The 16144-nt window shown below is 46.6% G+C and overlaps 1 protein-coding gene across 6 annotated transcripts in view; it reads left to right on the forward strand.

Annotated features, from left to right (window-relative positions):
* The window catches only part of RBM26 (RNA binding motif protein 26), an 89808-nt gene that overhangs the window by 70833 nt on the left and 2831 nt on the right, over positions 1 to 16144 (forward strand). For all 6 annotated transcript variants that reach the window (XM_038758897.1, XM_038758900.1, XM_038758899.1 and 3 more), the window contains 3 exons: positions 4087 to 4287; positions 5995 to 6081; positions 10795 to 10908. In XM_038758897.1, coding sequence (XP_038614825.1) covers positions 4087 to 4287; positions 5995 to 6081; positions 10795 to 10908 — 402 coding nt within the window. The remainder of the gene's footprint in view (positions 1 to 4086; positions 4288 to 5994; positions 6082 to 10794; positions 10909 to 16144) is intronic.

Raw genomic sequence — 16144 nt, forward strand, 5'->3', positions numbered from 1 at the left:
GTAGTTACCGAAAGTTTAATAAGAGGGAAGGTAAAGCTCGCCGTGGGCTGGGAATGTGGCTGTTACATTGTTACATCGTCCTCTCCCACACAGTAAGAGCTCAGTAAATATCACTGACTGCCTTGGGAGTAGGGAAGAGCACTGCCATCACTGAGGAACTTTTAAGAGGATGGGCTCAGGTTGGGAGAAGCAGCGTGGCCTCGTGGAAAGAGCGTGAGTCTGGGACTCAGAGAACCTGGGTTCTAATCACAGCTCCACCATTTGTCTGCTGTGGGACCGTAGACAAGTCACTTCACTTCCGTGTGACGGGGGTGAGATACCTGGACTTTCTCTGTTTGCCCCTGTGTGAGCCCCATGTGGGACAGGGACTGTATCTGACCTGTTCAACTGGTATCTGCCCTAGTATTCAGTCCAGCGCTTGGCACATAGTAAGCGGTTAATAAATACCACGATGATAGTAGTGGTTATGTTTGTACGAAATGCAGAGTCGGATTAGATCTCCCTCAGAAAGTTAAGAAAAAAACGGGGAGCAATTGCTTATTCTCCAGATATGGTTGGGGGGGGGAAGAGGAGAGAGAGAAAAAGAGAGAGATCGATTGGGGTGTTGCTTATGAGATAAAGCTGAAGGTGAGGAAGACCCAGATAAGGGAGAGAATGGCAAGAGAAGCAAAATTTGAGGGAAAAGAAATTTGAACAGACAGGGAGGAAGCCCAGGATAGTACAGATGAGAAGAAAGCCAGAGAATTGAACCGACACCATACCCGGCACCTAAGGTTGGAAAAAATGGGATGACAGCTAGAGACAGGCACGGGTGAAAATATTTCCTGCAGTTTTTCAGTGCCCACACAGATATCCACCTTTCTATATACACCTTTCCCCTCAAACATAAGACACCCACTAGTTTAGATTCAATCCCCAATAGACAGAAGATCCACAAACATACTCTTATTTCCTTCAATCCCATCACTTCATGTATATATAGAATTGCCTGCTCATCAGGCTTCTCGCCTGCACTGAACGTACATCCTCTCAAATGTGTAGAAATATGCAGGGCCAGATAAGCTTTACCCACAAAGGCAGAGGTTTCAAACGGAAACATGTCTTGAGAAGGTCTACAGGCCCATAGGAAGCAAAGCGTTCTGAAATGCCTGTCTTGCTTTCTCATACATCATCATCACCAATCGTATTTATTGAGCGCTTACTATGTGCAGAGCACTGTACTAAGCGCTTGGGAAGTACAAATTGGCAACATATAGAGACAGTCCCTACCCAACAGTGGGCTCACAGTCTAAAAGCAGCTACTTGTTAAGGAAAATTTGTATTGTGCGCATTCCATGTGTAACACTGAATGCGCGCAGTCACATCCAGGTAGAAGCAGCATGGTATAGTGGATAGAGCACGGGCCTGGGACTCAGAAGGTCATGGGTTCTAATCCTGACTCCAGCACTGGTCCGCTGTGTGACCTTAAGTCACTTCACTGTGCCGCAGTTTATCTGTAAAAAATTGGGATTAAGAGTGTGACCGATGCCGGACAGGGACTGCGTCCAACCTGCTTAACTTGTAACTACCCCTGTGTTTTAGAACAGTGCTTGGCACGTAGTAAGCACTTAAAAGTACCATAATACTTGTGACGTTATTCCAGTTTCCTAATTCCATTCTCAATTCTGCCACTGTGCTGGTTAAAACATATAGTATAAAACATGTGTGGTTCTGACTGTTTACCAAGGCATACAAGAACCAGAAACAGAGATCACTTAGACAAACTGACAGGCAGGAAATCAAAGGGAGAAAGACAGTATCCCTTCAAGACTAACCCATCATCATCATCAATCGTATTTATTGAGCGCTCACTATGTGCAGAGCACTGTACTAAGCGCTTGGGAAGTACAAATTGGCAACATATAGAGACAGTCCCTACCCAACAGTGGGCTCACAGTCTAAAAGGGGGAGACAGAGAACAAAACCGAACATACTAACAAAATAGAATAAATAGGATAGATATGTACAAGTAAAATAAATAAATAAATGTAACAACCAGCCCTTTTAAAAGAGAAACTTACACTGTAGCTGAGGAACTTTAAAGTCAGTCGCACGTCGGGTAAATGTAGGTTTCACCTGCAAATTTTGTAAATATTAGCCCCAAACATTTTGTTGCTTGGTGCTTTTCATAATAACCGTACCTGTGGATTTATGTACAAATACGTGAGGAGTCAGTGCCGTAGACCCCACACAGCACTGCATTTGTGTTCTCGGAAAGCTCTCAGCAGTTGGGTCCTTTGAGTCTTTGAGAAGTAAAGCGGCTAGACGGACAAGCCTAGTCGTCTTCCCAGTTGTGACGGCTTGTGGCTGAGCGAAAATGTGGATTGAGTATGTTGCCCATAGGATCTTGTAAAACACGGTCTTGATAGTAGGTCCTGCTGGAGATGGCATCGTACCATTTAGTGAGCTCCCAGGATACCGGTTTTCCTAAGTCTGGAAGTCAGTGCCCATGTGGCCTGAGAGGACTCTCCGAGGGAAACGTCAAGTTGTCAGAAAGGAGAGGGATTCAGAAAGGAGGGTGTCAAGTTGAGCGCGAGAGACACTAAAAGGAAGGAGAAATGCAGAGATGTTTGTTACAGGTCTCCAAATCTACAATACCGCTGTGGCAACTACTGTGAAACTAAAAATAATTCAGGCAAGTTCGTTCCCTCTAGGCTGTAAGCTCTCTGTGGGCAAAGAACGTGTCCGTTTATTGTTATATTGTACTCTCCCGAACACTTAATATAGTGCTCTGCGCACGGTAAGCGCTCAGTAAATATGAATGATTTATTATTCTATATGCTAAGCAGTGTGGTAGACGACAAGATAATGAGATGGGACACAATTTCTGGCCCGCACAGCACTTGACAGGAGAGAGAGAAGATATCCAATTTGCAGACTTGCCCAAGGTCATCCGGCAGAACGGTGGTTCGGCTGGAATTCGAACCCGGGTCTTCTGACCTCCCAGGGTCCTCACCTTCTTTCTACTCGGCAACACAATGAAATGTTGTATTACAGAGGATATTGGATTCCAGTACTAGGGCAAAGGGGATGGAAAACGAGCCCCAGACTCTTCATGACTCAAGTGTTTTATACAGCGCTGTGCAGGAAGTGCTCAGTAAATAGCATTGATTGATTGACTCTCCTGCATCTCTGCATTCCTGGCGGGTAACGAGCTACCTGATAGATACGCTCCCATTATATTTTCATGGTCCATTACATTCCCGGAGTATCAGAAGAGACCAGAGAGTAAGCCACACTACGTCAAATTCACATCCCTTATAAGACAAAACAAAAAGGCACTTTATTCAAAGTTCATATTGCTGCATTTCTGGTTTTATCGTGCCTCAAGAAAATGATAGGCAGTAAATACTTCCCTGCCGGCACACTGCAGGTTCTCAAAATTTGGTCGTCGTGGGGTGCTGGGATTTTGGAGCACGGACTTCCTTAATTTTCCAGGTTTTTACCTGGGACGGACTTTATCTGGGACCGCACCTGCTTCTCCCAGTAACCCTCGTCGCTTCACCTGGGACGTGGGTTAAATCCGCGCCGAGGAGCGGTGACTATCGTGTGCCCGATTCAGGGATCGCGCTCCTCCCGTTGGCTTGGGCAGTGTAACCGATGCTTTCGAAATACGGGTGTTGCGCTTTTTTTGTTGTTGTTCTTCTCTTGTCCGAGTAAGTCAATAGTGTTGCCTGTGTTGGTTTGGATAGTGATGGATAAAGCAGCAATGTGGTCTAGTGGTTAGAGCTCAGGCCCTGGAGTCAGGAGGACCTGGGTTCTAATCCCATCTGCGCCACTTGACACCTTGGCAGGTCACTTGGCTTCTGTGGGCCTCAGTTACCTCATTGGCAAAATGGGGATCAATACCCTGAGTCCTCTGCGGGACAGGGACTGCGTCCAACCCGATTACCCCGTATTTTCTCCGATGCTTAATGCAGTGCCCGGCACAAAGTAAGCACTCAACGGATACCGCCGTGATTATCATCTACTGAGCGTTAATAGCATCAAGGACGATCTCCGGGCAAAACGGGGCCGGACTAACGTGGTCCCTCTCCTTTCTTTCAGGCTGCTAAGCGAGGGATCCTTTCCTCCGGTCGTGGTCGAGGAATCCACGCAAGAGGACGGGGCGCGGTCCGCGGCAGAGGCCGAGGGCGAGGAAGGGGAAGAGGAGTTCCCGGTCACGCCGTGGTGGATCATCGCCCGAGAGCTCTGGAGATCTCGGCCTTTACAGAAAGTGATAGAGAGGACCTTCTTCCCCATTTTGCGGTACTCAATCCATGACTTTAGCGATGCTCAAACCGGGCGGTCCACACTCCCCCACCAGTCCTTTTTGGATTTGCCCGACGGCTTACTGAGTTTTGGAAGTCGGGTGGATTGGAAGGAACGGGGCTGAATATCTGTGCTCCGTTTCCAGCTCCAACCTCTCCCGGGTGCCACAGCGGATCCACCACTCCCTTATCTCCCCCCCCCAGTTTCCCTGGAATTTAGAGTCTCCCGTTTTCACTTCCCGGGCCCGAAACTGGAATGTGGGTGACTGTCCAGGTTGTCAGTGTGGTAAGGAGATAGGTCCCGGACGGGCAGCGGAGTATTCCTCCGTATGGGGCGCAGCCAGGGGTGTTAGCTACTTTGAACCTATATTGGGCCACCAAGGTAGAAATTGAGGTGATGGAAGCCAGCGTGGGGACCGAGTTTGGTTGAGAAAAGACGGTAGAACCATCCTCAGGATGTAAGATTGACGTACCCCCAGATATATTCAGAGATGGGGGAAGTGGGAGGTAAAAGAAAATACCAGGTGAGTTTGGGCATCATTCATTCGATCGTATTTATTGAGCGCTTACCATGTGCAGAGCACTGTACTTAAGCGCTTGGAAAGTACAAGTTGGCATCAATTAATACCCCAGTCACTGGGGCAAATGCAGGATAATTACGTCAGACACAGTCATCGCATCACATGGGGCTCACAGTCTGGGTCAGAGCAGAAAGATTCACAGATAACAACCGACAGATAACACAGCGCAAGAGTCAAGGAGAATAGGAGGGTAAGGGAGAGGCAGTCGGACAAGGGACAGCAAGTTACGTTGCCGACTTGTCCTTCCCAAGCGCTTAGTACAGTGCCCTGCACACAGTGAGCGCTCGATAAATACGATGGAATGAATGATGCCAAAACTAACCTGTTTTCTTCTTTTCTTTGCGCTGCTCGAGCCTGACGAGGCCCGGGGGCTCCGCCTTTTACAGGCCTCTAATGCAGCAAGCGTTATCGACCGCTTAGGGAAAAGTCTTAGGGGCAGGAAAGAGTCGGCGACAGAAGGAACCAGAGTTCCGAGATTCAAGGAGAGGGAGAAGCAGTCTGGCCTAGGGGAAGGATAAGAGGGCCTGGGTTCTAATCCAGCTCTGCCACTTGTCTGCCGTGGGACCTTGGACAAGTCACTTCTCTGTGCCTTAGTTTTCTCGTCTGTAAATGGCAATAAGCCATCCGTTTTCCCTCCCCCCTAGACTGTGAGCCTCAAGTGGGACAGGGACCGTGTCCGCCCTGATTGCATTTATTACAGTGTTTGGCACGTAGTAATCAGTTAACAAATACCGTTACTATTAATCTTCGGGATATTCCGCCCCAGAAAAAAATAAATGTCTTCGCTTCAATTGGGATCTTAGATTTCTTGATTTATGACATTTTTTATAAAAGACCCAACTTCAAGAATACTAAGAGTGTCCCTAATTCCGCCAAACGTTAGAACTTACCGAGTCAGCTTCGCAAATACATGCAGAACATTTACCCGCTGTTCTCAGAATATATTTTTCAGCTTCTGCTCCTCCAAGAGGCTACATATAAAAATCCCATTGTCGTCCCACCATAGCCTTTTGAATGGGTTCACTTTACGTGATGGATTGTTTTCTTTTTTAATGGTACTTTTCTGATTTTTGAGATGTGTGTTCCATATGTGGAGGACAATTATTTATTTTTTTCATTAAAAGCAATATGGGGAAATTGAAGATTGTCAGATTGATGACTCTTCTCTTCACGCAGTAATTACATTCAAGACCAGGGCAGAAGCCGAAGCTGTAAGTATCCAGTTCATTCGGGAGTCGAAGGACTCTTTTGAAGATGATGTTCCTAATTGTAATGTTAAATGATACTGTCAGCCAGCTACAGTTTGCGAGCTAGTGGGAAGCCTTTTCTGGTTTGAAAGTAGCCTTTTCTGGGGTGAAATTGCTTTATTTTACCCCTGTTGAAATACATTTTGGAGGACAGCAAGCGTAGTATTGCTACCCGAACAAAAATCGTAGGTACTTGAAAAGATTTGGATTTATTTAAAAAAAAAAAGCCGTCTGAAAGGACTCACCTTTCAGATCTCATGCTTGCTGAGATCGGACTTGAGATGGCTATGCCAAGGGTTATAGTTGTCGGTCCTAATCCGGCCTAGCTTCCCAAAGTGTCTGAACCTGGTTCTACATCCTAATTCGTCAGTCCCAACTAAGGACTCGGTGTCCCTCACACTCCAGCCAGTGTAGACCAGCGGCAACTGGTCCCCGTCCCTTCCTGGAGCCGCGAAATCGGATGCCCCCTCCTGCCGTCGCCTCGGCCTCGTCTCCTTTCCCGTCATCGTAGGTGTTGAGGGGGCGGTCTTCCTTTTCCCATGCCGTTGATGGAAGAACTTGGAAGGTCCCAAGGAGGGATAACTCGAATCCACCGCCTCTGGGCCCAACCTAGGTCTCCCTGTAACGCCCAGCGCATTGTCACCAAGCCTCAGTCGGGGATAGTCACCCCGCGACATCCCGTCTGCTCCCCCCGGCTATCTTCCTAAGCTGTGCGGGAGCACGCATGAATGTGCGTGTGTATGCGTGTACATATGTCTACATATGTGTCTGTGTGCCCACCTCCCTGGCCCCTTGGGTATTTGTGTGTACGCGTGTCAGCTAGTCCTATTTATTGAGCACTTACTGTGTGTGCAGAGCACTGTACTAAGCACGCGGAAGAGTATAAGATAACAGACACAATCCCTGCCCACAATGAGCTTACAGTCTAGAGCGGGTGTCTTTTGTTTGCGCGGGGGATGGCGAGACACTACCCGCTCATCGTTTCATCTTGGTTTTCATCTTGGTCAAGTAGTCCGCACCTCTTATGATCATTTTGTTTGAATTTGGAATCCTATCTGTATCATCAATCGTATTTATTGAGCGCTTACTGTGTGCAGAGCACTGTACTAAGCGCTTAGCACTGTACTGTAGGTAGGTATTCAGGTAGGTATTGTAGGTAGGTATTCTGTAGGTATTCAGTGGTTCATCTCATTCATGGAGATTTTTCTGTGCCCTCGATAAGTTTTCATCCCTCCCACTAAGGCGGAGATGCCGATTATATCAAAGTCCTCAGTAGCCGCCAGGCATTCCGGGTCACCCATTTGATTTTTTTAGGCTAATTGGATCAGTGAAGTAGCATTTTTACAGCCCTTTTGCCCATTTTTACACCCCGACTTTCCCCGTTTGGGCAAACTAATGGGCTCACATCAGTTTTCTGTCATGTCCTATTTGATTATCGGGTCTACACTGGCCTTTCCCCAGTCTTGAATCAGTTTTCCCCTTGAGTCCAGATATCAAGGTTCTCTGCCTTCACTAATTTCCCCCAGTTTTTAGCTAAAAAACTAAATGAGAGATTTTCCAGAAATCACGGTACACATGTCTGCCTGGGATGAGTGTACCTGAGATCTCTTTTTTTAAACTGAATTCCACTCTTTGACCAAGCCTGGCCAGACTGTGCCCTGTGCTAAGCATCTATCCATTGCCAGTCGATCATATTTATTGAGCGCTTACTCTGCGCGAAGCACTGTACTGAGCCCTTGGGAGAGGACAGTATAGCATCAAAGAGACACGGTCCCTGCCCACATCGAGCTTAGTCTAGAGGGGGAGACAGACATTAATTTAATGAAATGGAACCGAACATAATCTGTCATCCATCTATCACTAGTCCTGATTTCTTTTCCATTTCCAGAACCCGGTGTTAAAATACGTCCTTGATGGACAAAATGACATAAGCATGACTTTATTCCATAAACCGCCTCCTGCCTCACTGTTACCTTGGGTGTTCAGTTAGCTTCAGTGGAGTTGGAAGAGAGCACAGAGGCAATAATATCCCAGGGCAGGGTGAATTCCGAGATGAAACGGTCCACAAAAATCAAATCCTATTACGCGTTCAGGTTATTCCTACAATCCCAACGAGTGATCTCCCGGCACTGTTCGCTGAAGGGCAACCCAAAAATTGTAATTGCTGGCATCCCCGCCACTCAACCGTTTGCAAGAAATCAGGTTAAGACTTTTAGGAAACAAAATATTTTTTTTTTTCCCATTTGGCATCGTTTAACCCAGTTTGCAGAAGGGATTTGTTTAAATGAAGATGGTCATTGTTAAAATGGCTTTAGAAGAGACTTTGCCAAGATCTCTTTTTTCGTCTTCGTTCATAGTAGTAGGTGGCTGTTCGTTCCTCAGCGCACAAAAAGAAGTCAGTGTGAGATTGTGCTCCAGTGATTTCTCGAATTTGGTGTGGCGCTGCTTTGTCGCTGGTCCTCGTGTTGTCCGATCGTGCTTGTAATCTTCAGCGTATATTTGGTAGAACTATTTAGAAAAAAATCTAGCGTGAGTGCCAGCCTGCCACCAAATAGAAGGCTTGACACTGCCTATTACTAAAACTTCTGTGTCTGGTGATTTCAAAAAAGAGAAGCAGTGTGGCCCAGTGGGTAGGACACAGGCCTGGAAGTGAGAAGGCCTTTGATTCTAATCCAGACCCTGCCGTTTGTCTGTTGTGTGACCTTGGGCAAATCGCTTCACTTTTGCACCCCGGTTACCTCATCTGTAAAATGGAAACGAAGCCCGTGTGCCCTCCTTGGGGCACGGACTGTGTCCAACCTAATTATCAGGTATCTATCTCAGGATTAGTACAATGCCTGGCCCATAGCAAGCGCCTAACAAATACCATTTGAAAAAAAACCCCCGAACACTCAACCGCAATAATAGAGTGCGGAGAAGAGAAGGCTCCTCTGACGCTAAATTTTTTTTAGGGAAACAATTTTTTCAGGAAAGTTAACCAAGCCTGTACTGAGCCTAAAAACCAGTCAGTGTAATTCAATTTGTAAAACGTTTCAGGGCTTTGATTTTGAACCAGTTTTGTAAGTGAACTTCTAATTGCACAAAGTTTGGGTTAATCAGTCATTTCTTTAGCATTTACTGTGTGCAGAGCACTGTACTAAGTAGACTGTGAGCCCACTGTTGGGTAGGGACTGTCTCTATATGTTGCCAATTTGTATTTCCCAAGCGCTTAGTACAGTGCTCTGCACATGGTAAGCGCTCAATAAATACGATTGATGATGATGGTAGACGCAGTCCATGCTCACATTTCGCTTACTGCAAATATTTTGCTAAGGTCACTTGGAAAACCACCGAATTTTGTGATTTAACTTTTTAAAAATCTGATGAGAGTAGATTTCTAGGTAATAGTGTCTAGGCAAACTCGTATTTTGTAAAATAGGTAAAACTTTCATCAATCACACCTGTGATTCGCGCTGGTTAGGAGGCCACACTAAGATTATCCTGAAAAGGCTAGTCAATACAGAAATCAGGGACGTACTCTCCCAAGCACTTAGAAACGGCGCTTCGCACACAGTAAGTGTTCAATAAATGCGATTGAATGAGTGAATGGTAATTTCATCGTAAGGCATTTTCTTCTTGCTTTATCCCGAAGAAAGTGTCAGTATTATTTTTACTTCTCGACTGAAAAAAGGTTGAGCTTTTATGATGGTGGAGGTTTTACACTGAAAGGGGGTTTAGGATTCCTTTGCAATAAAGTGTTCCATTTTTGTGTAGCAGTAATTTCTTCAAAAGATTGCAAGTTGATTCTGAGTCTTAATGTCACACGTAAGTACTTTCAAATTCCAGTTGTATGACATGATGATGAGACTATGGAGAAAAACCTCCTGAACCGCATTTAAATGGGCATGGAATCTTTTAAATTTATCATAAATTTATATGTGCGGATTTAAAATTTATACCCGGGGACTTTAATATCACACAACTCATGTTCAGATGTCAATGGACATATAATTGTTTCTCCATTTCACATTATGCTGTCCTCCAAGATTGTGCTGTAAATCTTTTGTGACTCTGACAGTTATTTCGGTATGATGCTAACGCTGATTTATGTTGGTTCATGTTCCTTGAATTTGAACATCCTTTTTCCAAAACACCCACTTGATGTAGTCGGTATTTAGGCACGAATATAGCATAAGTTAAAAGTTTTACGTTTCAATTACCAGGACTTTTCTCAAAATGGGGCGTTTTCCAGCAGAATCACCAGAGTTAATTCTCTACCGAACCATTTTTATTTGGGATTTGGGGGGCTGCGGGCCTGGGTGTCAGGTCGGAGACCCGGCTTCTGTTTTCGCTGTGCCACTTCCCTGTGTTGTGACCTTGGGAGGGTCACTTAACCTCTCTGTGCTTCGGCTTCCTCATCTGAGGAAATGAGGATTAAATACCTACCCTCCCTCACACTGAGACTGGAAGTCCCACATGGGACAAGAGCGATGTCCAACCTCATCATCTTGCATTTAGTCCAGCGCACGATGGAGTGCTTAAACTGTTTAGCAGTTACCACCATTACCGCTATTATTGTTATCAGTAATAGGATAAGAATATTTTGACCCTTGTGTCGGTGATTTTCATATTTTTTGTGACCTGACCTTAACAGAGCTGTCAGCGTAAGTTTAGTAATCGTGTTGCCTTTGGTTTTAGGCTGCAATTCACGGAGCTCGTTTCAAAGGCCAAGATCTGAAACTGGCGTGGAATAAACCCATGACCATCATGTCCGCTATTGAGTCGGAAGATGTTGAACCAGATGAAGAGGAAGTATGTTTTTCTCTTGCTTTGGGATTTGGGCACGTGGTGTCTATTTTAGTGAAGTTGCATCGTACATTCCGACACTTTTTCAGGGTTGGCGTTGGAGTTTCTGATCCTTACCCCCGTCTTTTATTTGCAGAACCCTAAATCCAGCAGAGCAGGGGAAGGGAGCAATGGGCGGGAGAAATTTTTTAAACTATCATCTTGTTTCTTCAGCGCAGTGTTAGGTTAGGAGCTCCGACTTTTTGCCGAATACCTAATTTGGTGACGTTAGACGGGAGTCGTGTCATAGCTCATAGCAAAAGTGAAGTAACGTGAGTAAGTTATATCAGGTTGATAACTTGTGACGACTCCAGGCTGCCGTCAGCAGGATCCGTACGTTTTAATGGGGGGAAAATTCCAAGTTTCCCCAAATTCCCTAGTGCTGTTCTTCCGTGTCTCGCTCAGATGGTCTTTTGCGGGGTGCTGGGCTCGGGTGGCAGACCGGGGATGGGATTCCCGTCCGTCTAGGATCGAGCTCGATTTCCTCCTTTAAATCCCCCACCCTCCATCCAGCGGCAACTCTTTGGACAGTAGCCTCGGGCCAGGCAATACGCTCAGTTTTGTTTTCTGAAAACAAAAGGGACCAGTGGCAAGCGTAGCACAGCACACGCATTAATGGTGTCCTGGAAGAACGTCGTGTGATGAAAATGTGCGTGTGAGTGCCCTGACCTTGGCCAGTGAATGCCAGGCGCACAGGGAAGTCGCTTCCTCTACGCATCTCCTCATGCCGCCTCATGGGTTTCATTCTGTTTGGACAGATCAATCGATCAATCGTATTTATTGAGCGCTTACTATGTGCAGAGCACTGTACTAAGCGCTTGGGAAGTACAAATTGGCAACACATAGAGACAGTCCCTACCCAACAGTGGGCTCACAGTCTAAAAGGGGGAGACAGAGAACAGAACCAAACACACCAACAAAATAAAATAAATAGGATAGAAGTGTACAAGTGAAATAAATAAATAAATAAATAGAGTAATAAATATGTACAACCATATATACATATATACAGGTGCCGTGGGGAAGGGAAGGAGGTAAGATGGGGGGATGGAGAGGGGGATGAGATGTGCCTGGTGGGGAGAAAGTTTCCTTAATTACCCAGTAGCCCCCTAGCTAAGTGGCATACCTAAATAATAATAATAATAATGGTATTTATTAAGCGCTTACTATGTGCAAAGCACCGTACTAAAGCATTCAGTGTAGCAGATGTGACTCCATTAGATTCTCTGAAAGCTTGCTTTTTTTTTTTCTTAGCCGTGTTCCAGAAAATATTACTCATAGATGAATGGCATTGTTCTTCTATTTGGAATTTTGGGCGGGTTATCGTCATCATCAATCGTATTTATTGAGCGCTTACTATGTGCACAGCACTGTACTAAGCGCTTGGGAAGTACAAATTGGCAACATATAGAGACAGTCCCTACCCAACAAACCATTTCTCAGTTTGGATAACCGGACAGTTTGGATAGCAGGTGTTCAGATAATCTGCTTTTCTCCCTAATGAACGTGAAAGTACATTGATTTTTTTTTTTGGCCTCCCATTTCAATACCCTCACCTAATAAAATCTTACAGATAAAAGTTCAGTACAACAAATGTTACTTCTGAAGAAAGCTCCTAACAGAAGGAGGTAAATTACGCTATTGAAATATGCGATCAAGCGATGCTCTTTGGCCATAACAAGTGATCGCCTTTTCCCTGACTTTTAGAAAACTTAATTGTTTTGAGGTTTCACCTCAGCAACCCATCAGGGGAGGAAGAGGACAGTGTGGATATTGCTTTCGGAAGTTAATTTGATATATATTATTTCTGCGTAGATCATTTTCGCCTTTAACTGTGCATTTGTGTTTGATTTTGTTTCTCAAATATTTTTGCCAAGCATGCTTGTATTTAACGGAGAGTTTGGCCTGATTACGAGTACAATAGAATGGGTTGGAGCCAAGAAGGAAAAGCCAGACAAGACTAGAAAAAGAGGTTTTGAGGGCATCACTACTTGGCTTCTTCACTTGACTCAAGTACCTGCCTTGTGATGGATGCTAAACTTTTAATACTTAGGACACTTAAAGGAGTCAAGGAGGAGAGAAGTCTTTTACTGTTGGCAATAACCGTGGAGGTTAACCACACGTGTCCGCATGTTCAAGATTTCAAGTGACTCCGGAAGTGGATTGAAATGTTTCTTTCATTCTTCCTAGATTTTATTTAGACATCTTTCCCAAACGTATTCCCTTAGGGAGAGAGTTGTTTGTCGTCGGCAGGGCCGTGGATCCGTTTGATTAAGCGGGTGGTCATCGGGGCCTGTGTAATTGGGGGTGTAAATAGAAACCTCTGGTAGGAAGGAGCCGGGCAGGTTATGTAAACTGACAGAGCGTTTGGCCCGACGCTGTTCCTGAAGCTGTTTGGAAAAGTGCTTACGGTAGTTGTTCGCGCCAGCATTTTTTAGAAGGGAGCGATTGTCTAAATGCCGACGGTCTCCTCGGTCAATGCTCGTTCACCAAAGGTGGCTAAGGGACGTGCCAAACGATCACTCTGGTAGCGTCTCCCGAACCCTCCCTGGACTCGTCCGGGTAAAGCGAGGGGGACTGCTTGCCTGGTTAGGAGGCAACCTGACCGGACTCGGGCCAGCCCCTGTCCCTCCCACCGCCTTAGAGGCCAGCCCCTCCCCTCTTCGGCTGTCCTCCCGCACCTTGCTCGAAGACCCCAGTGATCAGGTAAGGTGATGCCGGCCGAGGCTGGAGAAGGGTATCATTGCACTCTCCCTCCACCCACCTGTCAGCACAGCCAGTGAGGTTCCCATTTTGTAGGTATCTTCAAGGCTCCAGCCGTGGCAGTGCCGCCTCAACCCCCACCTTCACGCCGTCACCCTACGACCTGTGGGCTGATCGGCAGGGGAATTGCCACCCTAGAAGCCAGCTCCCTGGCCTCGCCTCTCCTTCCCTCCTCACCCTCAAAATATGAGGACTGTTAGGGATCCTTATTTTTAAAAAGGGAGGTGCTTTCTTTTCCTTTATGGCCTCTCCAAAAAAACTAGTGGCTTTGGCAGACATCCTCAGCTGTGGGCCTGCAGGCTCTGGCACTCAGCACTTATTAGCTGTCCCGGGTTAGAGAAGGGACTGTGGACTTCCCCAGGCTTGAGGTGAGTGGCACGGGAGGTCTTTCCCCTGCCCCCATTGCCGTCGTTAAATGTAAAGGGAAAAAGAAAAGGAAGTTCCAAAGGAAAAAAAATTAAAAAAAAAAAAAAAGACTGGGGGTCCAGGGGCTGTAGCTTAGTTTTCCTCTTCTAGGGTGTATTGGCTGGTTTCTTTATTACAGCCTTATCTGGTGGCTATTGGGAGCGTCCACCTTCTTGGCCATCAGGGACTGGCTGCTTACTCCATCATCCTGCATGGACTTGTTGTCTCCTTATTTCACGCCACACTTGCCGTTCTTCCCCTGTTAAAGAGAAAAGATGCGGGAGGGCGTGGAGGAGGAGATATTTTAATCAGCTGCCTCAGACCCAAATTCTGGCTTTCCCATATCCTGTATGTTCTTGTCCTGTCCACTCTGGGCCACATCATGAACATACATACACACATACAATCTCTCTCCCCCTCCCTCTTCTCCCTTCCCTTCTCTTTACTAAGTTCTTGTCAAGGGACCACCTCCCATCAGCCTCCTGTCTCCTTCCATAGCGGGGTTCCCGTGATTTCGTCCCCCCATCTCCTACTCAGCACAGGATGGCAACACCTTCCAGTAATGTGAAAATCTGCCCAGTAAAAGCTGGGTTTCGTGAGCAGACAGAGAGCTTTCAGTCAATCCCTTAAGCTTCTGGCTCTCCTGTTCCTGAAGACTTCTGTGCTTCTCCCTTCCACGTTTGAGAGAGGGCCCAAAGGGAGAAGTTGAGCCTTCCTATTCTGGGAGCCTACCTATTTCATACATACACACAGTAATGCCTGCCACCTGTTTCCCCTGGCAGCAGATTCCTCCATCAACAAGCTGTTGTCCAGCAAAGCGGACTAGCCATATTCTTTCCATCGGAATTCATCTCCCTCCGTCTTCATTCCCACGTAAGAGTGAACCCTGGAATCTAGGAAATAGAAACTTGATTTTTGCGACAAGTAATGCAAGGGCATCTCGACCGGTGGTGGTTGGGCCTGCTTTTCTCCCAACTCCTGGGCCCCGAACATCATTTCTCACAGCTACTGCTTCAGGAAAAGCAGTAGAGGCCACGCTGGGTCCTAGCGAAGGGGAAAAGACCCCTCGTAGTCTTAGAGAAGGGCTAAGGCTTCTTTTAGTCTTGCTTCTTCCTCTTCCCATTTTCCTTCCCCCCGAAACAGTCAGGTGCCCGATGGTACATTTTGAACCTTAAGGGGCTGAATTTGTCCATAGCGACAGGAAAGTTAAAGATGGTAGCCCTGAGAGAGCTATCTCTGCCCCCCTCCCTCTCCCATCACCATCTCTGGAGATTGGCTATTCTTGGCCCAAAGCATCCTTACCTCCACATTCTTTTCCAGCCCTAACACCACCAATTCCCCTCCCTCCAGACCAGCGATCGTCCATTTCAGTAATATTCATTCCCCGTTGGCCCAAATGCCTCATGAATTTTCACAAAGTGGCCTATGACCCCGTTCGGCGGGACTCAGAAGTGAAGGATCCTCATTTTTCCTGGTCTGGGTGATGGGCTATTTCCGAGTGGCTCTGTGTCATCTTCCTTTCCGGACCCTACTGCGGACCACGGTTCTGTGTTAGCATTTGGGCAGCAAGAGAAATCTCCTGAAGCCCGGTCCGTTCTTGATGCAAACCCTGAAGTCCTCGGGGGCCGCTCTCAGTTCTTGGACACCAGGAGCATCCCTTCCAGAAGGCCGCGATTCCTGCAGTTATATATGATACTCGGACACGCAACAAAGTCCCTTCACCTTCTGGATCTTACAGCAGCCGTGACCTATATTCTTCCTCCATCTCTCTCGCGGATGGCACCCCTAATATCCAGGTCACGGTGGAAGCCGGCAGATGAGCTTCAATCTTCCAAGGTCGTGGTGAAAAAGTTTTGGACACCTTCCCCTTTGCGGTCCCTCCATCATCCTTTATCAGGTGGGGATGACTACAGGTGCTTCCGTCACAGACGGAGGAGCTCACCTAAGAGATTGGGAGACTCTGGGGTCATATGCGTCCTGCTCCCAGAAGGCAGAACAACACATAAAATGTTTTGGAGGGGTGGGAGGCCGAAGA

The sequence above is a fragment of the Tachyglossus aculeatus genome, chromosome 17 (assembly GCF_015852505.1).
Source record: "Tachyglossus aculeatus isolate mTacAcu1 chromosome 17, mTacAcu1.pri, whole genome shotgun sequence".
Lineage (NCBI taxonomy): Eukaryota > Metazoa > Chordata > Mammalia > Monotremata > Tachyglossidae > Tachyglossus > Tachyglossus aculeatus.